This window comes from Ischnura elegans, chromosome 1 (genome assembly GCF_921293095.1).
Source record: "Ischnura elegans chromosome 1, ioIscEleg1.1, whole genome shotgun sequence".
Taxonomy (NCBI): domain Eukaryota; kingdom Metazoa; phylum Arthropoda; class Insecta; order Odonata; family Coenagrionidae; genus Ischnura; species Ischnura elegans.
In genome coordinates, this window is record NC_060246.1 from 92,231,589 (window position 1) to 92,258,553 (window position 26,965).

General features: G+C 38.9%; 2 protein-coding genes across 7 annotated transcripts in view; one reads left to right on the forward strand and one right to left on the reverse strand.

The window, feature by feature from the left end:
* LOC124165975 (adenylosuccinate lyase) overlaps positions 1 to 26,965 on the forward strand; it is a 400,694-nt gene that overhangs the window by 114,709 nt on the left and 259,020 nt on the right. The window lies entirely within an intron of this gene.
* The window catches only part of LOC124165979, a 52,342-nt gene continuing 39,375 nt past the window's right edge, over positions 13,999 to 26,965 (reverse strand). For 2 of the 6 annotated variants that reach the window (XM_046543576.1, XM_046543542.1), the window contains exons 8-9: positions 24,262 to 25,971; positions 13,999 to 14,324 (exon numbers count right to left, since the gene is read on the reverse strand). In XM_046543576.1, coding sequence (XP_046399532.1) covers positions 25,642 to 25,971 — 330 coding nt within the window. In that variant the 3' untranslated portion in view covers positions 13,999 to 14,324; positions 24,262 to 25,641. Of the gene's footprint in view, positions 14,325 to 23,511; positions 25,972 to 26,965 lie in introns of those variants that run through there. The other 4 variants (XM_046543551.1, XM_046543569.1, XM_046543560.1 and 1 more) reach the window with 4 other exon arrangements.

Sequence of the window (26,965 nt, forward strand, 5' to 3'; positions counted from 1 at the left end):
CGGGAAAATAGTATAAAAAATTTTCTTCATCAATTCATCCGAAGAAAATTAAACTGGCGAGAAATTAGCCGATTTGTATCTCTACTTTCCTCATGAAATAAACAATAAGGACTATAAACTCAAATTGGAACTTCTTCGGGGAAAATGCGTCTTCCAACTGTGATAGAGGTATATGAAAGAACCAAGCAACAACAATGATCGTTCCCGCAACTTTAGCTGACGCAAAAGTCATAACTTCGTAAGATACAAAGCTAGTGTACCAGATATTACTTACCTAGACAGAAAAAGATGCTAATTACTGTCAATAAGAAAAGAGAGGTGTCTTCAAAGGGCGCCATTTTATTGGAAAGACTATACTCTTGTCTGGTGAAAAAAGGCAAGAGGACTTATCAATACAAGTATAGAGGTGAATGTGTGGTGTTAGTTGAAGAACCAGGGTCCACTTTTGGGGGTTTGCTTCGTCCGTCGGAGGATTAGCAAAAGTTATAAAATCTGCGATTATCGATTCCTTTCCGAGTGAAAAGTAGATACAAAAAAATAAAAAGGAGTTGATTATGATGGTACCGAGCGAATACCGCCCAAAAAGGAGGCATCATCCCTTTGCTATGAGCATAATTCCAACATCCCTTGCAGTGTGGGTAGACTCTTCTCGGGATTCCCACCGGGTTAATTTTTCCATAATGGCCAAAATTTCAAGCTCCAACTGGGGGCTCATCCTAAGGGATAAATTTTTTTGAACCCCGAAAATAGTTTACCCACATCATTCGCCGGGAAAGCATCAAATCGTATTTCATCCCTTACAGTGGTCTATTTGCTAATTGCACTATGTTGACTTGGATTTGCGACATAAACATTGGGAGGGTAATCTAGGGTCCTAATTTGCATTTCTGCAAGGATGCGTTTGGCGACCAATCCGAGATTTTTTTAATTGCTGCATTTTAATATCGACGTAAAGAACTACCCGCTGATGATATATTGGAGAGAGACTCCGGTTCCTACGGCTATATTTGAGCTTAGCGCTGTGGAATTTAAAAATCTATTGATGTAAGTTCAAATTTGAATTTCAATATTCCTTTTACAATACATACGGATCAGAGATTCGCGAAAGAATTCACCAAAACTTTGTTGACAGCAGCAAAAGACGAGGAATGACACTAACATAAGAAATACAGACTGGAAAGCAGGTAATTGAGTAATTCTTTCGTGATTGTTCCTCACTGGACGATGCTGATACATCAAATATTAGTAAGATTAACGAAGAAAGACGCACTTGGTGTGAATTTTGGTGCATCTGGGGCGTTCGAGAGGGGAGCGAGGAGGGAACGCCGGCGGCCTTCACCCTTATTCATCCATTTAGTCACAGCTGTCGGACAATACCGGAATAGAAGTGCATAACCTAAGTTCCCAAACCTTCAAAGCCAGTCGAGAGGCGTCTTCATAGACCGTAGTCTCCTTTCCTGCGTGCGAAGATCTAAAAATATTTCATCACTTCTCTAAAAGTTGGTAACATCGATTTGTTTAACGACGACGAGGCGCCAAATAAGGAACAAGTCGTCTCACTACGCATCGTTTTTTACCTTCTACCATTTTCTGATTTATATTATCAAAGATAAACGACCTCCTAGCAGCATGCCTGAGATGAATTTTGCTGTATTAGAGGCGTGGGAGGGGGAGAAGCGAGCGTGGAGGGGAAGGGATCGGCCTGCGGCTCTGGTATCCGCGACGCTGCGTGGGCGTTGGAATATTTTCTTCGCTGACGCGGACTCAAATTAGGCATTTTGTGGTTAAACGGTGGCAGATACGTCAAAATGCACGAAATTTTTGCCCTAAAAGGGCAGTAACTCGACAAAATCTGTAGGTAATGACCATAAAATACTATATTTTTCGAATTTTGACCCTCCCCCCCTTAATTGCATTTGAGCGAGGGTCAGGGGTTCACGTACAGGTCTCAAATTTTTCAGGCCTTATTTTTGATCGGTCCCACAACTTTTTTTCATTGGGCCAGATGGATTTGAAAAAAATCGATTTTTGCGATCCGCCCTAGTGTCCATGCCTCACTTCCGTAGAGTACCTACTCCAAATATAAGTTCTGATAAATTGTTTCCTTACTTCCTTCTACGTTTAAATTTCCCGCTTTAAGTAGGTCTTTTGGTGGAATGCTCTCTTTGATGGTTACTGACATTACCATCTTTAAATAGGCTGAGTGTGCAGAATTAACCGTATTTAACATTCATTTTCAACTAAAAATTTTGAATTTTGATTTTGAAAAATTTGCGTCACTATTTTCTCAGGGGTTAAATTGTTGAGCTTTTGATACAGGCAAATGTTAAAAAAAATTATTCCATGTACCTGGAAATTTCAATATGGTATTCCAAGATTTAAACTAGTAATACTTCACGAAAAAAATGCGAAAAACGTCCGGTTGATCGGGAGCGATATGTTTCTCTCTTGTGTTCTCTTAGCCTGTTAGGATCTTGCCTGCCTCTGTTCTCGTCCTATCGAAACCGTTGACATGACGCAGTAGTTTGAATATTCCACGGAGGGCGTTACTTCCGGGTTTATTCGCGAACTAGTCATTATCAAAATAGGTCTGACCTTCTTAAAAAAATACTTTCGCCGTAATAATTGGGGGCCGAAATGGATTGTTGAGTTTAGCGAGAGAAGGTTGTCGAGAAGTCCGACCTCGCCCTTTTCTGGATGCCGACAGAGGGCTCTAAAAACACCTTAGCTCACCTGTGCGATAAGGCGCTGATTTTGCGTGACAATTTCTGAGCAGCACCATCCTCTCGGAAATCATCGACTGTCATGTCGCAAATAATAGGATTTGCCAGGCAGAGACGTCACTTTCGCCGAATCTTTGTTTTTGTATGGGTGGAGGAGTTATTTATAGATAGTCGCGTCACCTGGGCGTAGTTCAAAATTATTTAAATCATTCTAAATGTGATCCATAATTTAAGGTTGTTAAGCAATCATGCATTCACGAAGGGTTATTCTACTCCGACTGGAATTCCGAATTCCATTCATGAATAGGGTAGTTTACTTCATCAAAGAAAACGAAAGGCATTGATTGCGATTCGTTACCCACCATTAGTGTATTCATAATATACAAATTATTTGGTTTTAGAAATACCGGTTTAGAAGAATGGCAATGGTCAATTTTATCCTCATTTGAAAAAGACCAGATTGGCGGCCATGCGATGCCACTCCACGTGACGTCACAGGGACCTAGATGCTATACGAGTAGTCAGGAGTTTTATATCGTCTGAGATTGTCAATGCATGCATGAGGCACAGAGCTCAGGGAAACATGTCTTAATAATCACTTATTAAAACTGGCTAAGGTCGGAAAGTTTTCTTCGCTTCATAAGGTATTAATAATCCTTATTTAAGCCAAGCGCTACCTGCTAGCAGCCTGCATCGTAGAGGTGCTCATGGCCTCGCACCAAGGTGGCCTCACACGGCGGCAGCCGGAACCAGAATGACGTCACACGGGCTTTTCCCAGTATTAAGAACTTAATTATAACGCGACGGACGAGTTGGGAGCTGGATAAAAACCTCCTGGAATCGATCTAGTTCTCAATATATTCGCAAAAGGTAATAATTAATCAATATGAAGGAGTACTAGGAGGCACTGCATTTTTAATTGACACCACCCTGTTACCTGCGCTCAATGACCATTTTCATCCCGTCTGACAAACCAATTTACATACGAGATCGAAGTGATAAATCATTTAAACCAATCGTCTCAGGTTTATACTTTGTGGGATTTTTCTATCATGGTGCTAACACTTCTTCAGTAACTATCTCCACCATTGAAGCGTTCCCAGGTTTTGACGAGTGAACTTGAAAATGACGATTATCCGTTGAAACCTGGCTTGGTGTGTGTTTCATTAAAAGTGTGGATAAAGAAGTGTTTTTGTTGCAATCATCGAGATGACTTGTATTCCAAGTTTTCTCAGTTGGCTCTTCTCTTCTTCAAATGGCTATTAACAGCAGCAATACAATTTGAATAGCTGTGCGTAGTCCATTTCGTGAAACTTCTCACACTAAAATGTTAGAATCTAATTTCCAGTCCTGATCTAAGGTTAGTAATTTACTTTGCTGAATGTTTTGAATGGGCATCCGCAGCTGCTTTTGTTGAATTGTGATGTGAATATTCATGTTGAAATGTGTTGCCTAGCGGAATACTATATTGAATGTCTCTGAAATGGTCTTCATTTTAATAAAATTTACTGCCGAATTCACGGTTAAAGTTCATTTATCTTTCCTGCAAGATAAGCGCGGGAGAGTCAAAGCGTTGCCCGCGAAGTTTTGAGGAAATTCGCGGAACTATTTGCCTCCGTTTCTGATTGGACAGGTTTTTCTTTTTAAGGATAATGCCGGAGATCTCGGGTTATTGGGAAATCCATATTTTTCCTGGTTCTGGTTTTATATCGCGAGCTTAAGCCCCCTAAGCTAAAAATAAATTGAGTAGAACCTACCTGCCTCTCCTATGTGCATTGTGTAATCGCACTAATTTCAGTGATAAATATGTGGAAGCCGAGTTCATTTATTGCAACTGTTTTGTTTTGATAAATACCGGTTCTGGGTCTTTTTTAAGCCCTTGGCCAAAGATAAGAAAAACCAACAGCCGTGTAAATTCCTCGTTAGCATAGTCTCAACAACTCGAAATTTATCTTACGCAATGAAGCCTTTGAAGGTCTTTCAGGTCTTCTCATATTGCTGGAATAGCGGTAATATTTTAGGGTGGTTTCCCTGCTTTGAAGTGAATGCTGACAATATTAGGCGTTTAATGAAAATGAATGCGTTCAGGATGTGATTATTTGAGATACCTTTATAATGTTTAGCAGGAATTGTATTTCAGCTCAAAGGCCTCACCCCGAGGAAGGTACTGAGTAACCTTACTAGGAAATAAGGCATGAAATGTATATCATCACTTTTAATAGTGATTGAACAAGTTTAATTTTGGTTTCGATAGAAGTAAGGTCCTTCATTAAAATCTATCTCAATGAAAGACCTGATGCTTTCCAGGCGTATGATGCTGATTAGTTTCGCGGGTTATCCACAGGGTAATTGACTACGGACGCCTACCCTGGTAAATTCCTCGGAGCTTTATACTTCAATACATTTTTGTATGCATTGATGATCGCGTATGAGAAGTATGTACTGTGTGTAAAAAAGGTGGTTCCATTCGAAGAAGGGAGAATAATTTTGTTAGTTTTATGATTCCTCTCCGAGGAGTGTGTAATCGAACGCAGCTGAGGGTGGATTGGATGCGAGAAAATATATTTTACCCTAACCTTCACTTTGTTTTGACTCGTTTGCATAGAGATGCTTTTCACATGGATTGAAACGACGTTTTTATGGAAACTTCGTCAGTTCCCGTATGACTTAGCCATTGGAGAACGCGTGGAGACTTCATCAACATCTATATTATATCCTAGAATTGTTAGGAGTATTAACATTCTTGTTATCCCCTCATTTCATGTTCGATTGCAGTCCTCCACGTGGCATTAGCTATGTTCAAATGTTCAGAGGCTACTCTTTTCCGTCTCTTACGATCATCTATCCACCGATAGTGGACTTCACGAAGTTTTTGGCCGTGTCCCAATCCAGAAGGGTGTACCAACTCGTCCCAACAAGTAATTTGCCCTCCCACATGTAAAACTAATGCGAACATCCAAAAGCACTGCATAGTACAAGACTTAGTACGCAGTCACGCGCATAGGTGCAAAGATGTTATGTATAGAGTATACATTAAATTTAAAATCCGCTTCAAAAAATCGTTGCGCTTAGCCGGGATTCGAACCCGGATCTTCCAATTGCTTGTCAGGTATGCTACCAGGTTTGGTGGTGTAGCTGGTGCAATAGGCGGACCTAGGGGGAGGGGCACGTGCCCCCCCAGACCCTTAAAAAAATGCAAGATTTTTTACGGTCCCATTATCATTGCGTTCGAGGTATCCTTATGCTCCCCCCCAGAAAAAATCCTAGATACGGCCTTGCTTGTGCCCCCCTCCCCCCAGAAAGAAATCCTGGATACGCCCCTGGCTGGTGCATATCCGACCATTAGTCGGGGTATTCGGTTTCGAATTCCGGCTTAGCCAAATTATTTTTTCATGGCGAATTTCATCCTTGGTGTATAAAGCTGATGGTACTATATACTGAACCACAATGTCAATCACTCCCTCGTTTGCACATCTATCCCTCCACCGAACCTTCTCCATTCTGTTGTTTCCAAATTTCTCGATTTTCCTTAGTTCCCACATCTAAAACGCTGGATGGCACTTTCCTCATCGTCCTCCTGGCCAGGGTTTCAATACTGTTCACCTGCATGAATGTATTAGGCAGTCTTCACTGAAATATTAATAATAACGTTTATTAACGTGGGCTACTCTTAGCCCCAGAGATATTGATGTACAATGAAATTCAAGTATTGGATTAGGAATGCAGTGATAAGATCAATGTAAAAAACGAATAAGTTGTACAATGATGACAGGCAAAACAAAAAAAAATAAAAAAAATCGAATTCATAATACTGCCGTACATATTATTGCAGAGAGCATTACTAGGGTAACACCTAGGATATCTCAAATAATAAAATTATGAAATTCAAAAATTAGATCAATAATGCAATGATAAACTCAATAAACAAAATCGAATTACTTATACAATTATGACAAGGAAAACAAAAAATAAATAAGAAATGCAAAAACTCATTGTAGGTAAACTTGAAATTCATAATACAGCCGTACGTCTTATTGCAAGAGCACACGATTAGGATGACATTTAAATATATGATTAAGCATGTAAACCGTGAGGAAAAAGGTAGGTAATGACAACAGTAATAACTACGGGTATATTGTTGAATACACTCATGTACATTGTACAGTAGATTAATTCTTCAACAGTATGTATTAGGCACTCAATTTAACATATATTTAGTTTTACTTCGTTTCAATTTTAAACAGACAGCACTTTAGGATTATTTATTAGGATATCATACACCTTGGTTTTGGAAGTATGGATGGATTTAATATTTCTAACTTTGGAGGCATCAACCAAAGAAGGATAAAGCGTCCCGAGGGCAGCATATGGTTCGCTACGGAGTTTTTTTTTGCGGCCTGGAAAAACAGTCGCAACAATCCGTCATGAACCGAGGTTTCCTTCTCGTGCGCGGTCAAAGATTCTTTTCGAATTCATACTCCACTGGATCGGCCGAGTCAGTGCGCCTTTGCAGCATTGGTGCACGCTTTTCCGGTCGATTGATACTGTCAACTCCAGTTTTATCTCTTAAATGAATATATTTCCTACTTTAGTGAAACCTCGTGCCATCCGAAACAAATGTATATTCAGTGAAATTAGCCAATAGTTTTTGTAAAATGCGTATCATATTTTCAGTGGATCAATTTTTATTAATATAAAATTTTTATTTAAAATTATATATTAATATGGTGAGGAAAAGAAACGAGGAGATGCTAGACTCGTTTAGTGAGGAGATGAAACTTGTACAGGAGATTCGTAGGAAATAAAAAGTTTCGGTGAAGCGAGTAGGTAATGAGTGGGGGGTTAAAAAATTCGTGTTTGAGGAGAGAATGCTCGGGACTGGAGTAATTTGTTAAACGTTTCATTACACTACGTCATGGGCGGATTAAGGGGGGAGCGGATGCGCCTCTATCGTAATTGCTGGCAAATTAAAAAATATGGTACCTAATCCTTAAGGTGACTCTTCTATGCAAGATTTGTTTAACCAGCTAAAAAAAAGTAATACTTGAAGATAGTTGGAGATTATCGAAAATCCTCTCGTCTTAGCAGGCGCACTGTTGATGGGAGGTAATGCATACCATCAAGGGGCGGAACCCAAGTAGTGAACCCAAAATTCAGCGACCTAAATCCATCCCTGGCCGACCTTAGCGGGGAAACTAATTTGATAATATTGTGTTTTGAATAGTTTTACGAACTTATTCCCGTCAGTAGCTAAATTCTGTGACTATCCTGCTTAAATCATATTTGCCCTGTACTAATTGTGATGCAATAAGTAATCATTGTACTTCTTTTATATTTTCAGGTATGTGCAATCCATGTCTGCTCACTGGTGGTTAAGAGCACTTTCTGTTTTGCGGCAGGAGGAAAATCTGTGAGTAAAAAAATCAGTATATAATTTAGGTAAACTTGAAGAGAGGGTGATTAATTAGAAAATGAATATTTATGGTTCCGGTTAAAAGTGTATTTGTGCCTATATATTGTAGTTTTCTATGATTTCCTTCTGCTTACCTCCACATCCTTACTGTGGTCCCTGAACCGAGACGATTGGCCACCCCTGGGTCGAATGAGCGAGTTAATTAAAAAGCATGGTGTACGTTATAAGTTGTTGTTTAGTGAATTGTTTTAAATGGCAATGAATCGTTTCCAATTTTTACTTTCAGTATTCTTCCTATTATAATAGTTAGCTAATTAGTCATTTTTCGTATCAGAATTTCTATTTTTACCTACTTGCATAATAATGCTGAGCATGAAATACTTCAAATTCTTCTATTAATTACCATGTAAAATAGCAGAGAAATTAATTGCCCGCATTATTTGAAAATGATATCATTTAAAGCACCTGGAATTTGATACTAAAGGCAGTTGTTTAGATTGCAGTGAAGCTTAAGGAATTTTCTCTTGATAAAATGTGATGGAAAATTTACCACAGAACTGTACGAAACCGCAAAAGAAAACCTGGTAGTAATTGCCACAAAAGTCGATAGTTCCTTCAAAAATTGAACCCTGAATTTGCGCTTGCGAAGTAGCGCAGAAAAACTTTATAATTGTCCCTGAGCCGTCGCATAAACGACAAGAAATTTTTTACGTTTGTCATGGCCATGACTTTTTCGAGTTTTGTCCCAAAATGTGTGTTTCCATAAGATTTATTGAAGCTTAAGTACTGGAAGTAATTTCTATCCTACTGCTTTATAAAATTTTCCATCAATATTCCAGACGTGGGTGGCGCTAAGTTTAGTTCGACACTTCCCAGCCTCAGCCCCCCCCCCCTCTTAACTCTTCTCCATTTCCCCCGTGATTGATATGATTCATAATCCGCGCGAATGATGGCACGTTCACGGAGAGCTCAATGATGACATGGCTTATTCGAGCGACAGCGCAATCTTTCCACCCGTCCTCCATCCGCTATCCGATCGCAGTTCCCATCTTTCCCACCATTCTACAATCGTCCCTCCCTTTCCTCCCCCCCTTCTTCTCTGCCTCTCTATTAATGGTGCTGGGTGGAAACCATTTCTTGCATGTGTCTGTCTGTGGGAGACGGAGAGAAAGAGAGAGGGCAACCCTTCCAATGGACGAAACCTATGATTCCCTCCGCGACCTTTCGCCTCACCTCTTTCGATCGACGCCCATTCCTCGTCTTTCCCTCGTTTGCTCGTTATGCCGCGATTGTTAATCCCGCCACTATCGTCAAGCAGTTGCGCAGTCTTTAGCACAGATGGTGCGACCGTCTGTCTGCTCGTCTCTCTCTCCACGTAGTTCAAGTCCGTGACGCTCGAGTTGGCGCTTCGGATCAGGAGGGGATAAAGCTCTGGGTCCGAATATGGTCCAGATCATGAAGAGGGATAATTCAATCTTTAAACGCTTAGGGGATGAAACTAGATTTTTTTCTTAATTCTTGTGGCTTTATTAGTTAGAACTGCGAAATAGGAAATGAAAATTCACTTTGCACACTCCACACTGATACTTTATTTCCGACCGTAGTTTCAACGATACTAAGAAATTATTAAGGAACTTCTTACAATACCTTAATGATGGCATAATATCGTACTTAGCATCGTCGGAAATGCAGTATTACGTACTAATTGTAACTGAATTTTCATTTCCTAGTATTTTCATATATAGGACTAGATGACAGAAATTATCATTTGGAAAGAGTTGACTAGTAAAAATAACCATTAAAGAGGGGATGCAAAAAAATAATTAAATATTTAAAAAAATATACAATCAGGGTGAACATTCGAAGAGGATAACTCGCTACTGTTGTATTTTGTAGAAAAATCAGTTCTAAGAATCAAAATAAATTGACGATAGTGTAGTAGACTATGAGAAAAGGCAGAAACCTGGGGATTGCCAGGCAGGATTTTTCCAAATAAAAGTTCCTTTTAACATATAAAGTCTGGGAGGTGTGTTTGATTAATCAGATTCTAATGAGTGGCTTTAAAGTCTTCGAAGTTAACTCTAAAAGTATTATTTATAGTTTCTCTCAGATTGTTTGTTGGGAACTTAAAAAGAGCAATGCGAGGGCATAGTTGAAGCTTTTGGTGGTGAGGAAGCGAGTATATCTGTGCCCTTAATTTGGCTGCTCAAGTGAAATAGTACTTCTCATATGATTTTTAAAATTGATTGCTTTGATTGCAAATTACACGCGTGCCTACCTAAGCACGAGTAGGGTGGTTTCCTATAATTTTTTATTGCCTACATCGAAGGATTATTACTCCTGGAGTACGTATTTCAAGCTTTTAGATTTTTAAATGAAGATATCTATTTTTCGCGATTAAATGAAAAGAGAAAATTTTCAAGCGCGCGAAAACGGGACGGCTAAGTATGAGTGCTGGGAAAAGCCCGTGTGACGTCATTCTGGTTCCGGCTGCCGAGGCCACCTTGGTGCGAGGCGATGAGGGCGGCTACAATGCAGGCTGGTAGCAGGTACCTGAGTTCCCAGCTAGCAGGTGGCGCTTGGCTTAATTAAGGATTATTAATACCCTCTCAAAGAAGGAAACTTTCCGACCTTGGGCAATTTTAATAGGTGATTATTAAGAAATGTTTCCCTTGAGCTTTGTGCCACATGCATGCATTGATAATCTCAGGCGATGTAAAATTCCTGACTACTCGTGTAGCATCTAGGTCTCTGTGACGTCACGTGGAGTAGCATCGAATAGCCGCCAATCTGGCCTTTTTCAAATGAGGTTAAAATTGACCATTAACATTCGTCTAAACTGGGATTTCTAAAACCAAATAATTTGTATATTATGAATACACTAATGGTGGGTAACGAATCGCAATCAATGCCTTTCGTTTTCTTTGATGAAGGAAACTACCCTATTCTTTCCATTTTTTTCTACTCGCCTATCCACCATTGTATGCTTGTGTGATGTGATATTACCCCTTGCGTGATGCAACTGAATTAAAGATGGCCCAAATTCGTTCTAGAATTTGGCGGAACGGATAAATTTCTATTGCAGATTTATTTATAACAAAACAACTAAAAATGAGCTTGGTTGCTCTGCACCTGACTCTAACGAATTGCATTTATTAATGCAGCTTATTTTAATTGAATTGGTGTCCTGCGCTGGGGTGATAAACCCATTATTTTTCTTGATTAAAAAAAAAAGCGGTTCCTACGAAGATTTCCTTGGTGAGTAGTTGATGGGAGCACTTTTCCCGGGCTTCCACCTTGTTTTTTGATGAGATTTCTTCCTCTGACGTGAAATAGAGGTCGGAATTGCCGGCGAAACTGTCGTCATCAGACATCAAACAACGCGGTGAATGCCTGGAAAACATATTGGCAGAATATACAGATACCTCAAGGTAAAACAACCTTTGCCGAGATAAGTATTTTTCTCGAGCATTGCCTTTATTTTTTAATGGGATGATGGAATTGAATGGGAAGGTTTTTTAATGGTGTTTGTTTACCTTGGCTTTAGATTTTTCTCAACCTTGCCATTCCAGTAATAAAGAAAATTTGCTCTTCATCACCAAATATTCTATCTTGTTCTCATAAGTAGTGAGTCTTTTCTTCCGAATTCATTGATTTTCATCTAGTGACTTTTTAACATTGGAGTTATCTACCTTTCAAAATGTAGCTATTTTCAGGCTGCTTTGATAAAATATCCCATTATTTCGAGGAATAATTTTAAAAATGCATAATAGTTAAAATAGTTGATGACAAGCACATGTGTATAAGTTTGGAGTGAGAGTGTGCACATTAGGACATTATTTTATTATTACAACTCCATTATCTTTAATCGAAATTTCTCTTCATAAGCAAATTTTTGAAATGAACCATTTTTATCAAGGGTACCTGATAGATATTCCATCAATTTTGACTTATGCCCCGCAAACTTCACTCCGCAATAAAGTAATAAAATAATTAGAACTGCTTAAAAATACCTGTCCAAATCATTTGGGAGTGTAGAATTTAGAATTTTTTTGTGCTTTACCCTTATTCAATCCAAATTATTCGCTTTAATTTGTATTTCTTACGTCCAGTTATTGCAGAAGCCAGCTATAGCTATATTAACATTATAGTGAAGCCCAATTTTTTCTTAATCCGTCATTATTGTGGTTATGTAACACCATAGTTTTTTATTGTTTTTTCTTATCATTAGTTTTTGCCTTAGTCCTCGCTGGTTGTTTCCCACTCACCTGCTTGCCTGGTGAAGTACGACATTTCTCTCGATGTGAATATTAGCGTCTTCACGAGTCAGTGTGAAGGCCACTCATTCGAGTTGTTATCATTGTAACCCATTGTTTCCAATGCTGTGAACAGGTTTTTTTTGCACGTGTCTCCCAGCACTTATGAAACCTTGCGCATAGTTGGTAGTTTTCAACATGTTAGGCCTTGAGCTTCATGCGTTTTTTGTCTAAAAGAACATTGAAAAATATTGAGAAAGGGCGAAAAAATAGCTGTTTTATTGTTTTTTTTGGTGATAATAATTATTAATTGAGGAAATAATTGAAGTGTTGACATGGAAATGTAATAAGTCACTAAATGTGAATTTTGCAGGAGACGAAAGAAGGAGGTTTTTGAACATTGTGAAGCTAATATTAGTTTACAAACTTCGTCAATCGCAGCAACTGATATATTGTACTAATTGAATTTCTTGTTAACTTAAGGCTGGATGGCGATATTTGGTGGAACTTGTTGACAGGAAACTTATTTAAAAATACATTGAGTTGTACGTTCCACAAAAATTTAATTGACCGACCCAGGTTTCGACAAGTAGACTATTTCCTTTGAAAACATGTACACTATTTCATTTGAAAACGTGTACACTATGTCATACTATGTCATTTTCAAATGCCAAAGTGTACATGTCGAAACCTGGGTCGGTCAATTAACCTTTTGTGGAACATACAACTCAGTGTATCTTATATTATGTTTCCAATTGACTTTCTACCTTTTCCATGCCATTAGCATGTGCATGTACTACTACCTCCATGAAAAAACGAAATTTCGTTTATTTTCTTACTTACTACGTTTCTCATATTAGCGCTTCAATTATAATCACATACTATTTACATGCATTACATTAAGTAATTCAGTTCTTTATTTTGCCCATGAAACATTTCATGCCTTCTGCATTGTAAATGCAAAATGACTCGCTTGATGCGGGTAGTTTGGAAGGTAATTAGAGTTTTGAAATCTGATGGTTAAGCAAATCGGTTTATATTTAGTAGCTAATCTCAAATTGTTGAAATTTTATTAATGTAAACTGATCTCAGTGGGTTATAATAATCTCAAATTGTGGCTACCAGTTTTTTTGTGATGATAGCATGTATCATTTGAAAAACTTGGAGTGTCAAATTCGTTGGATTTAGAGGCAATGGTGGAATGGCTCTAATTATCTTACCTTTATCCTCAGTTAAATCAATCAGTTGAAGCTGGTTTACTCAAAGATAATGCCTCTCTATCAAATCCATTGAAAATTTTTTACATGTGAATACCATAATAACCTTAGTTTTGGAAAAATGACTGTAAAAAGTACTTTTTGCCTCCGCCTCAATAATTAATATCACAGACCAAACAATTAAGCTGCTATTTTTTCCACCTTCACTCCTGAATAAACTTAAACATTCTTATATACATTAAAATTTAATACTTTAGACGTACAAAATGTTTGTTTAATCTTATATAAATGTGTTATTCAAGAAGTCTGTGATAGCAAATGCTTGTTTGAAATTTTATTCATTTTGTGATGTTTGTAATTCTAAGGAGAGAACAACATTGAAAAATATATGACTAGAGAAAATATTTAATGCAAAATTGAAGTTAAATACACGCTTCGGGTTAGGATGTTTTTGTTGGTAGTGTGTGACGGCGAAGAATTAGGTGAAATCCTTTCGAATGAGGTTGATGAAGGCGTCTGCCAGGTGGAAGGCGGCGGCCACGATAGCGAACAGTCCCGCGCCAAGCCGCATGTTGGCTGCGTTCTCCTCGCTGTCGGCTTTCGCTGCGATCGATTCCAAACTTGGCGCCTGCTCTTCAAACTGCCACCACGACTCCACCATTAGCATCCCCGAGGAAAAGAGTAAGACGAAAGCTATGCTGTCGCACATGATTTGCTGCGGAAGGAAACATGAAACAGATGGCAAGCTGAGAATTATCGCAGGCTTCCCCGGCGCATTGTATCGTGTAAGGTGTTTTGGCATATCCACCGGGTCAGGTTCTCCATCACGGCCGGCGTTTCGATGAAACATGGTCGTTAATTATACCTATATTATAATGGAGAATCTGACCCGGTGGAAATCCCGAACCACATTCCAGGATGGCAAGCTAGTTATTATAATTAACCGTTTACAGTTAATTGTTCCCATTTGGGAACATATTTATAAAAAAATCCATCGTCATCAGGGCATTGCGACGTGGCCTGATGAAGATGGACGGGTTCACCGAAACGTCAGCCGTGATGGAGAACCTGACCCGGTGGAAATCCCGAATAACCTTCGAGGATGGCAAGCTAGTTTTGATAACTAACCGTTTACAGTTTTATGTTCCCATGTGGGAACATATTAATTAAAATTGATCAAAATAATATTTATTATCTGTGATTACTTTTCAATTCTTATGTAAATAAAGTATGGAAGTATTTTTAAAGTGAATTGCATGACTTTTTTGTACATTGGTCGTTCATTATACCTATTGAAAATTGGTTATTTTCATCGCCTCTGTAGGTTTTGAGTATGCAGTTTCTTCGATATTTTTCCCTACACTCGCTCTCCAGTAACAAATGCTCATTTATTCATAAGGTGTATTTTATATCGTTAAACTTAGTTTTTGGTCATATATATGTTTATTTTTCAAGCAATAAAACTTTGTTGGCGTGTTCCCATTTGGGACCATGCTTGAAAACGCATTGAAAATTTTTTGTTCGAGCATTCTTTCATCATTTCTCTTAATTAGTTTTAAAATAAATAGGATATGCAAAAAATATTTTAAAAAATCAGTTGGCAAGTTAGTGCGGTCTTTAAACTGTTACTGTCCATACATATGTGTAGGGTGGATTTATGTGGGGGGTGGCGGTGGCACGTGCCCCCTCAGACGCTTAAAAAATAGACAAGATATTCTATACGATTGTCATTACGTTTGCTTTATTTTGAGTGTTACGCAGCCTCAAACATTTAAATTAATATTAATAACTTTCATATCAAAATAAAGAGAAAATTGTCCACAATAATTATTGTATTTTGTTTTTCATCTCAAATATGAGAAGACCTTTCAGACCTTTGCGCCCTCCCTCCCAGAAAAAAATCATAGATCCGACCCTGTGTCCGTACATCGGTATTTGTCTCGTTGTATATTTCAATGTTTGTTCTTCCTTCATAGACCATTATCCTTGTCCTATTTATGTTGAAATAATATCCACAGTTAAAAAAAATGAAAAGCTTCAGTCTTCGCTGGACGAATTATCTTCTCACATCACCTGATGATGCAATACTAATCCGGTGAATAAAGTCGTAGTGATCGTAAATTCTTTTGCCGGGCTCAAATTTTTAGGGGTTGTACGCAGAAAAGCCTTGTGTGATTTCTTTTTTGTTTATCTGCTCAATGAGACAAAAAGGAATCAATACGTTGAAATATTGCACGTGGGTCGAGGAAACCGAAAATGCAACCCAAAAACTGAGAGGTAATTATGTAAATGAGGGAGAAATTAATGACTAGTATGTGCCTTTGTTTTACCATTCACTCTCATCTTGTATCCCATGTTTTATTTGCTTACCAAATATATCATACTGCTATAATATAGATATGGCTATACAAAAGTTAGATATCAGGAAAATGACTCCATTCCTCATTCATCCATTTTTTCCTCGTATTGAGATTCATTAAATACCCGGAGGTAGTTTTTAAAGTGGAGTTGATTATTATTCTTTGAACCTCTTTTTATAATATTTTAATCCCTTAGTAATTCCCATTCCATGACAATATTAAACCACTTGTTAAAAAAATGCGATCACGTTCGATTGAAAATTGTGATTTGAGATGATATTGGAGTGAAAATACTGCGGTATTGTCTGGTGGTTAGGATATCTGGCTCTCACCCGGTAGGCCCAGGTTCGAATTCAGGTACCAGATTACTTTCTATACGGCCTCGCTGTTGGCGGGGTACGATCATCGCCTTCTGAATCTAGGGTGGCGGGTTCGCATCCCGCGATGGTACCTTAGCCTTGGAGAATGGCATGGATTTTTGTGATAGTCCATATGTTATTATTTGTTGTAGCCCCCCGAGGTAAAGGCATAAGAGGCTCTTTTAGGGGTGATGACTTTAAATATAAATAAATAATGTTTCTTTTTTATCATTATTTCCGACTTACTTTTGCAAAATATTTACATTTATGTTGATGAATTAGCCAGTTGAACGTAAAAATGTATTTCTCATAAGAAGGTTATCAGCTTTTTACTCCATTATTTATTATTCCCCTTCATTTATTATTAAGACAATTGCAATATATCTGGCTGCATTGGTATTTTCAAATTAGGAGTGTGGCGATACATATTTTTAACCGCTTTAAATATCGCCAATTTCAGCGTTATATTATGTTGAAATGTCCACCCATCGTTACTCCATCGCCTGGTATATCACCATTCTCTTTAAAGTACTATTGTCTCTATTTTCTTTCGTGAAATTCAATCGACTCCGTGACTCAAGATAGATAAGGTGATAAATTTTCGTTTGTGTAAGGCTTGTCAAGATCAAAAGTATATCATTCGCGCTACGTCCTCAATTTTTTGCACGCTATTTTATTCCATATGAAAGGAAGAAGGATTCTGATGTGTAATATTTATATAATTTAGAATATTTCAATTTCTTTATTATTTCTTCTAAAGCTACCTATAGGTATATTATCGGGCACTTCGTCGTCTTCCTTTCATAAGCCTGAACCACACGATCATCCGTCCCTCTTCGGAAAAGTGTTCGCTCGCGTGATCATTTTTCAGTATCACACGGTCCCTCCCGCCGTCGCTTTTCGCATCATTTCCGATATCACAGCTCGTTGTCATAGGATCCGCATCACGAAAATATACTACAGCATAATGCCGGCTGGAAGCCCGAATAGCCTTTTTTGAATATACTACAGCATGTTTATGTTTACCTATGTCGTTCGCACGATTGTCAAACGTTGCGCTGCAATCGCTCCATACGGGCATGCGTTCTGATTGGCTGATAAGGTGTTTCAATGACAGTTTAAGCGACGGAAAAAGCGACGAGACGAGTGATGAAAAAAGTGATGGGAATCCTCATCATTGGAGTGATCGCGAAAAACAATTGCGCGCGACGATCATTTCCGAGAGATCGCTCGCATATGACGAAAAAAATGATGGTGTGATTCAAGCTTTATTATAATTTTCCGGTGTCATTAAAGCAAGGTTTGAATTGCAATACAAATGCATGAATGGAATGTCGCTAGGAAATTTCTCAAAAAAGGATGTGGGCTTGCTATTGTCTTCGTCTTTTTTTTCTTTTGCCATTATCCCTTGCATACCATTTATTGTATTTACTATGAACTCACCACGAATATTTCTACTAAAGTCTCATTCTGTGAGCACGGTAATCTAAATTTTATTCTGTAATGATCTCGTTCTAATGGTAATGAAACAGTTATCTTTTCATTTGCAAATGAAACAATCATTTTGGACACAGCTGCGAAAAGTCATGAACGTGACAAAGGTTAAAAATTTCTTATCGTTTATGCAGCGCTTAATAGATATTCATATAATTTTAAGCGCTACTTCGGTTTTCAATTTTTGAATGAACGCTAGACATCAGTGAGTTTTACTTTTAGTTCTTTTTGTGGTTTTGTAGGTCTGTGTTGCATTATCCTTTACATTTTTTCTAAAGAAAATTGCTGTTTTGTACGCATCCGTGTCAAGTTGATAACCTCTTGTTACCTTTCTTTAATATCCAGGCTCATGCCTACTAGATTCTGTCACTCCTGCGACAATGACTTCACTCCATAAATGTTCGTCTATGTATCAGCATGTATCGATCATTCGGATATCAGCCACTATTTTGTAATCTATAAGCATGTGTAAATTAGTTAATATCGATTTCAATTAAATACGGAGCTGCCGCCTATTCACGCGCTCAGAATTTCTACTGTCCAAGTTGCTCATCGTAACTACTTCAGACAGTTAAAACTTTTGTTTTATTAGTATACAATCATTCAAATTCATTTCTCTTAATACACTTTCGCTCTACCTAGTAATAACTTCATCCACTCTCAGAGTTGTCCTTCTGTGTTGTGACGCGCAGCAAAACCTTTATTGTGTCGACTTCCGTTGCGTGTTCGAGGTGAACAATTACGATGCCGCCCGTGTGATGATGCACTTCCGGTGTCCACCCCCAACTCCCTAACCCCCTCCCCCTGTCCATCTTGGCACGGGCGATCACCTCCCCATTCCTCATGCACGCCTGACCCATTTCCTGAATCATGAATACGTCGCCGAGGCGACATATGCATATGCGATAGCGATGGTACTCTTAAGAAAGGGTGGATTCGAACGTAACCATTAAAACTCTGTTTATGCTGTCTTTTACTCTTCTTTTTACTTTTTTTTCTTGTCCAAACGTGGGTTTATGTGGAATATGTGTCAGGTTATTATTATATTTATGGATAACGAGGAATTTTGTAACTTTTTCTCCCCTAAAGTTTAAGTTTTGAGTAAGTGTTAAAGACTTGTTACGATGGATTGCGATGAGAACGTCGCTTTTTTTTATCCCATTTCATTCCTCCCGGGAAAAAGCTTATTCATCATCATTAGCCATGAATCCCAAGATAGGTTTGACGAAGCCCTCCACTCAATTCTCCTAATTATGGCTAATGTTTTATTACCTAATGATTTTTCTAGTTAATATTTTTCATCTTCTGCTCTATTAATTTCATTTGAAGCCTACCTATGCCGTTCTTCCCTTTCATCTGTTTTTCAAGGGTAATTTTCCTTAGTCTATTATATTTTATAACCTGGCCCATTAAATTGCCCCGTCTTTTTCCCTCGGTTTTTGAAAGATTTGACATCTACTCTTCTTACAACATCACACGATACATCAATTTGATCTTGCGACCTGTACATATATAGTGGGATAAACGATTAAGATTAAGATTAAAATCACTAGCACCAGTGGATTAGCCAGGAATTTCGTTCAGGAGGGGGTCCAAAACTAGGGGGGAAATTTTTTTAAAAACAGGGTACTAAGTAATGGGTTTTAAACTAATTTTAATACTTTTCATAATCGAAAAACTTCATTTGTTAAAAAAATACTTTGTAAATTCATGATTTTTCAATGTTTTTTTTCTTTTATGAAGGAAAATAATTGTGTTTTTATATTTCGGAGAGTGTCATGATCCCCCAGATCCCCCCTGGCTACGCCTAATTTCAATACTTTTCATAATCGAAAAACTTCATTTTTTAAATTTTTTTGTAAACTCATGATTTTTCAATATTTTGTTTTCTTTTATGAAGGAAAGTAATTGTGTTTCTATATTTCGGGGGAGGGGGGTCCTAATCCCCCGGCCGCCCCCGGCCACGCCACTGACAAGTACCCATGATTGAGGCAATGTTTCCGGACAACGAGGGAACACTCGACCTTCTGTTTGGCAGGCGATAACTTCATCCCTCCGCCACCGAGGCCCCCAAGCCCTTAAATTAAATAATGTTAAATTATGTTGTAAATTCATTATTTAATGGGATATCATTTCGATATGGTAGTTATACTACTTCGGATCCTCATTAATATGGTTTTGGTTCATATCCAGGCAGTATTGAAATCTGTAGTAAGGTGCGTCATTGGATTCTGTTTATCATACGATGTGCTGTATTTCATTCATTGCCGACAGAGGACTAGAGGAGGTAATCGTAGTTACCTGTACAAATTATGGACGAGAATAAGGAAAATGTTTGCAATTATGTATCTACGCCTATTCTACGCTGGTGTCATAGATGATAGTATCAAATGTGGATTATGGATTAGAATAGCGATTCTCTTTAAAACTTAGATTTTTTTTTCATCTTTCTACACCTAGAACGAAAAGCGGCGCAGAAATAGTGGAAAAACATTTTTATTCCGAACATGCTCATCCCAGGGTCGAACTATTTCAGTAAATGGAGCCGTAAGCTGTAAGAAACTTACCTTTAGTGGGTTTCGGGATCAGAGTATGGCATTTTAGGAAACTAAGATGGGGAATTGTAGCTACTGTTCCAAGTTAAGTACAGCACGTTATGATATGGAAACCCAGTTGCTTTACGCTCCTTGCACACTCGCCGATTTTGGACGGTCGGTATAAAATCGTCCGTCCACATTCCAATTGGAAGGCATGGAAGCTTGCACATTGACCGACCACGACCCAGTACCGATAAAAAGTCGGTTGAGAACGACAGTCAAGCAAGTGATCGTTTAACCATTTAAGGTCCATTAAGATTGCAGACATTAGATTGCATAACAAAATGCGTTTTTAGGCTAAAATTGATGCATAGATTCCAAAACCAATTATATGACAGCGATGTTTATAATAGTTTTTGAGATACAGTCTGGTACGTGAAATAACACCATTTCTTGCTTCCTCGTGGTGCATTGGGACATATGTGTCCCATGACATAAAAACGCTAATTTTGTGAAAATGGAAGCACAAATGCGAAGGCTTTCGTACTAACTCGTCAGGATAGTAACACATAAAGGATAAACTGAAAATCCTGTTATAATTGACCTTTTCATTGATTTGTTATAAACTATCAAATTTACACTTCGTAAACAGCATTTCAAGTGAAAGTTCTTAGCAACGTGGAAACAACGATATCTAAATGTTATCACTAAAAGAATTTAAAACTAGATGGTAATAGCCTATCCTTCAACAGAACCAATTCTCACAATCATACACCTTCTCATTTAATTTTGAGAGAATTTCAAAAATTAGGAAAATTAATGTCCCTTGGACCTTGGGTTAACCGTTCAAAATCCGGCGCATTTGCAAGCAGCGTTCCGGCGATAAAATATCGGCCAGTTTTTTACCGGCCGTCCAAAATAGGTGTGAACACAAGGAGCCTTACGATGCGAATGAAGTGATTCGGCACATCCCATTCTTTGTCCCCAAAATAAATTCACCTTTACCAGTGGCGGATCCAGAGAGGGGCTAGGGTGGCCATAGCTCTCCCCTTGGGTATTCAGTTTACTCTAGATGAAATTGTAATTTTGTTGATTTTTCAAAAATTTACATTGGAACACAGGCCCCTAACCTCTCCCACTTTTCTTCTTGGATCCGCTGCTGACCTCAACCAATTTCTCCTTTCTATTTTATTTTTATTCTATTTTATTGTAATTCTATTTTAATAGTAAATAATACGGTGTTCTCGATCTGTATGTGGTTCGGCTTCCACATTGAAACCACTATTATTAATCCTTGATAATGTTTAACTTCTCTACTTGTATCTTGATCGTCCTGATTTCGATAGATGTAATATGCAGATAATAGCAGATTCATTGACCTCTCCTCAAGCTTTCTTGCACTACACCGTATTCCTTTTTTAATGTGATTAGTCAGGAGCAATATAAGTGTGTTTTTTTCTACTTTTTAATTTTAAAATACCTGATACTACTTTAATTGTATAGGATGCAGTGGTCTTACTGTGGTCGAGGCTCTTATTATTAGATCTGATCTGAAGATGTGTCCGGCATAGGCCACGAAACGTCATCGTGAAAACAAAAGCTTCGAAGTGAATACAACTTCGAAGCAGTTGTTTTCACGATGTCGTTTTTTGTCTGTACTGGTTTCACGATGCAAAGCAGTTTTTTTCACCGAAAAAAACATGGAAAGAACTCCAATCCAGTGCTGCGAAATCCTCCAGCAGAAAATTAAAATACCATCTACCTTGAAAATTCAATGGCATAAATAAGCATATTATAATTTCATGTATCAAGGAGTAATCATTTTAATTAACCTAAACATGGTTCCAAGATTAGTTAGCGCCCACGGGGAATACGAATGATAGTTAAAGAAAGTTTCAGCGTTATTGATTTCTGGTTTCCATCCACGTTCCGTGAACGACACCTTCCATTGTGATTTTAGGATAGTTTCCTTATATCCTGCCTAGCTTTTGTTTTTTAGCGCACCTACAATTGCTATGCACATCAGGACTATCTCGTGCTTCTTTATTACCCTCGTTTATTGGATTCGTTTATTTTATATGAGAATACGTTTACTTCTCTTAGTTTATTTTAAATAGGATAAGTTTACTCCTCTCCAAAACTCCACTCCACCGCACTACTCCAAGAAGAGCTTTCAAGTTAAGCAGTAAATAGTATGAGATATCGGGTCGAATTACCAATCGAATTTTTTTCACGTCTTTCGCCATACTTACCCGTGAATTTTAGCTGGCCTCTCATTCGGATAGAGATTCAATTTTACCTTATTATTTTTATTCAATTATACTTACCATGCAGATTATGGTTGAGCAGCAAAGTTAATTGAATTTTAAACATCCCACTAGGCATTTTAGCGCCTCTTAAAATTATAGGGGTCAGTAAAATAATGCAATTACAAAGGCTGTGGTGGTGCTATTGGAGCTTAAAATGTTTTTCACTCTCCAGAAAAAAACGCGACTCTAACTTTAGTTCGGAATAATTTACCACTTATAATATATATTTTTTTAAATTCAGTATCTTTATTCTATTCAGGGAGTTCCGCTAAACTTGAATTGGTGTTTCACCAATCGATTTTGGCTGCTTCTGTTATGATATTTATGCGGAAAAAACGAAATGTAGTCGCCCCGAAACCTTTCAGGATATGTATCCAGAATTTTATATTAGCTCAAGCCAAAACTCAAATGAATTTGATTTTCTATATTCCGTTGGCGAGTTTCATCGTGTTGCTTTTCAGTTCTAGCATCCAGATACCGCAAGTAGTTTGTCACAACTTGCTGTCGTACACGCCTTTTAATCTGCTTGCTGTTAGGTGGGAACATTTTCCTTTTTTCTATGAGCCAATGAAAGAGAACAGTTCAGTTGGAAGTTTTCCCATGCTCTAAATAATTCCACGTGTCTTTTGTCACCGTACATACATACATGTAATAGTATGACCAGTCTCCTGCTGTTTTTTTTACTTAAAAGTATTTTGTAAAGACATTTCTGTCACTCAATTTCACCTGGAGTAATGTTGTGGGTATTAAGTTATTATATTTTTGGGTAAAATATGTGACACAAGAGGTGTTTTAGTTGGAGGAAAGGGTAATCGAAAAAGGTCTTCAACAAAAGGACTTCAGTTTATAGTAAAGTATTTAATTCCTAAACAATAAAGTCTATGAAAATATTTCGCGGAAAAATGCAGTCCATATGAAAGTCAATCTGAAACATGAGAGTTTTCTTGCCTCGAAAGGCTTTCACTTTCAGCGAGTGGAAGTTCGTTCACTTTTGTGTGGTAATTAGATCGCTCTGCATACCTCTAAGGCACGCCGCGCACTCGCAAGCCTCAATTTGAAAACGAATTGGCAGTTATTTCACATTTTAGGCAAATGGCATGATTTTTGGAACGCCGATATTGCCGTAGCGACGGCATATATATGTCCATCTCCGCTCTCACCAAATGCGTCATTAAAAACTACCCTCTTCATTCCTGAGCATTAAATCGTGAATGAGTACTCTAGCGTCGAATGTTAAGTACACTCTCCTCTCATTTTATCGCTTTATGTTATATTTCGACCTTAAACCAACTCGAGTAAAATTCTCTGTTGCCACGCACAATTGCCACAGTATATCATCAATGCCACGAATTCTCAAACATTTTATTGGAATGGACGAGAAAGCTTCGCGACCCGCGGTCGGAACCCATTTTCACGTACAGATGCCTCTGTTAATGCCGGCATTCCCTGGCGGCCATCCACGCGCCGCATCCTCGAGCGACCCGCAGTTTAACCCCCTCTCTCACAAGTGCACACGAGTGGTGGTGGTCATTGGATGAGGAAGGTCAAGTCGCCGGGCTGACGACTTTAATCGTCTTGCGGACGCATACTCACCAACACTCTCGGCATGGGCTGCGCCAAAAGATAACCGATCAGAGCTATTGTTCCGATGATGACGAATGCGCCGAAGGTTGAGTTGGCAACAGCGTGTCGGACGTGTAGGCAAGTGGCTCCCATGCCCCAGGAGTAGGTCATCCAGCTCGCGCCGGCCAGGAACTTGAGGAATAGAGACGGAAGGGGTGTACGTCTAGCGTCAAAGAAATACCTGCTGACCATCCACTCAATTAGTACTCCGACAAGGGTCTTTGAGAGAAGTATATTTCATCTCGTCCGCTTTTTACTCGCAAGTTCACTCACCAATTCGATGCTCTTCATGACGATTTCGTGCCTCGCTATCACTCTCCTTTGACGCTTTGATGGGTTCTCAACGAGGAAAAGCTGACTTCCTTCCATATTTCACTCTTTGTCGGCTCACAAGTTTGACTTTATGAGTTACCTAGTTTAAAAAACCCGTCCACTAATGTATCTCTCTTTACAAACTTTTCCGATGAAGAACTGCAAAACGTTGCACTCAATGTGTGAACACCATTCCCCCCAGAATGTTTCGGTCTAAGCGGCTGAAGCTGATATCAGAGCACGGTATAACTATCGAGCCAGCTTGATATGCGTCTCTTTCGCGTTGCCGAGGGATCGGAGCTCTCCGCTGCCCTATCTTATCTCTCTGCCGAGTGCCGGCAAACGAACTCAATTTTACAAGGATGGCCCTTTCCTCCCGCTGCGCTCTCGTAACGATTTCGGGACTCGGAAAAAAATGGGAGGAAGGAAACCGAGGAGCCAGCTCGTTTTTATTTGCGTACGTAATAATCGCCCTCACCGGCCATTTTCATTCTTCGCACCTTCCAGCACCCCTCTAATGACCTCTGCATGAAACGTCGCGGCCCTAATTGCTCGGGCACGCGCTAGTGTTCTTGAATACTCCTAGATATTTAGTTTCCAAGTGACAAACGCCGTCCCAAGGGGAAAAGTGAAAAATTATTATTAAAACGAGTGTCCTCTTTCGTCTGTATGGAGTGACCATATCGCTGCCATCCATACCGTTCTTATCTTTATTTCTGGGACCAGCGAGGATTTAGAGTGGTTTTCTGCGAACGCTATTGCATCCAACCACACCCAAGGCCTGGGGCCCGTAGGCATGTTGCTGCGTTTCGGATATCCTAAAGTACTTCTAGGCCCGCACGAATATGATTTTCTTCTTCGCCTAATGGGGAAGCGTTTTAAAACAATAAAACCTAGCGAGGGAGGAGTGCCTCAAGATGTCCATTCTCTGTTCAAGGTGGCCATTTCGGTGCCATCCTTTCCGCTTCCACCCCTGGCCTCATCGTTGGACCCGCGGGGTCTTCGGCGAACGCTATTTCACCCGCCCATCCAGGCGCCTCACTGCGGTTCCGACCTCTTGAAGTACTTCTTGGCCCGGGCGAGTATGCTACCCTTCTTGGTCTTCTTGACCGCTAGCTCTTGGGGCTCGTTGGGGTCCGTCTGCTTCGCCCTGGCCTTGTCCACGCGCCGCGCCGGCCGCTGAGGCTGCTCGGCTGCCGCGGTGTTGTTGATGAATGTGGCGAGGCAGAGGGCCGCGTCCACCAGGCTGACGGCGCCGGAGATCAGCACCGGCGTCTCCATCTTCATCGATAAGTTATCTCCGGAAGAGAAGCGAATCGCCGCTATCGTGTAGTAAGACACTGCTCCCGTGATTGCGACAGGGAGATACTGTTGGTGGAGCAGAAAATGCATAAAGATTAGTCAGTTGAATGGAAAGTAATAACAGAAAGAAAATTTATGTACACTACACAAGCTTATTTTTTCACTATTTGTTGTTCATGGAGGAGCTCTCGTTTGGATCCGAAGAATTATTGCTACAAAATATATGTTACTGGAATAAAATAAAGTCAGGAATTTAAAAAATCCTCATCTTATTAAATAAATGCATGAAAAAAATATTAAATGGATCGAATGCAGGCTTTGATGGGGAGAGTTTTTTTTAAGACCTGTAAGTGGTAAACGAAGGTAAACGGAGGTAAACGAAGCATTCTCAACATACACTATACGAAATTAAACTATGCACTTTGGTATTTAATTGAGTTGAATTTGAGGAATTAAAATTAATTATTTTGTCTAGATTAGATGGTAAAAACTAAGAGTAAAATGGAGTAAAAGAGAACTTTAACTAAAAAGATAAGTTATATAAAAGCCATTTCGACAATTTACGAGCCTCCTGCTGGTATCTCGTTTTAAATTAAAATTTTAGTCTCATTATAGTCCTTTTGCTCCGACTGGGCCCATGTACCTCCCTTTTATCAGAAATTATTAAATGCATGGAAAATTTGTACTCTTAGGTATTAAATTGTTTTCTTCAAAGCAACCAGATTCTGGGTAGTGTCTTGGTTTACATTTACGTGTTCATATTATTTTCTGTCAAAGTAATTTTAAGAAGTTTTAAGCTTTTTACATGTAATTACACCTACACCAACACTACTGAAAGTGAAGTATTCCCTCGTATTTGATTCAATATTGCAAGGTGAAAAATATTTCGATATAACTCGCATGGTGTTCAATGCATTTTGGTCGCTGCTTATTATGTAATGAAATTAAATGTAATTTAATGTCTTTTTTTGGTCAGGTATAGGAGAACGTGCGTCTTTTTCCTGGTTTAAGGGACTCAGTGGTAGAGAGTGACCGTAACATCCATTTTTCATGCCGGGGG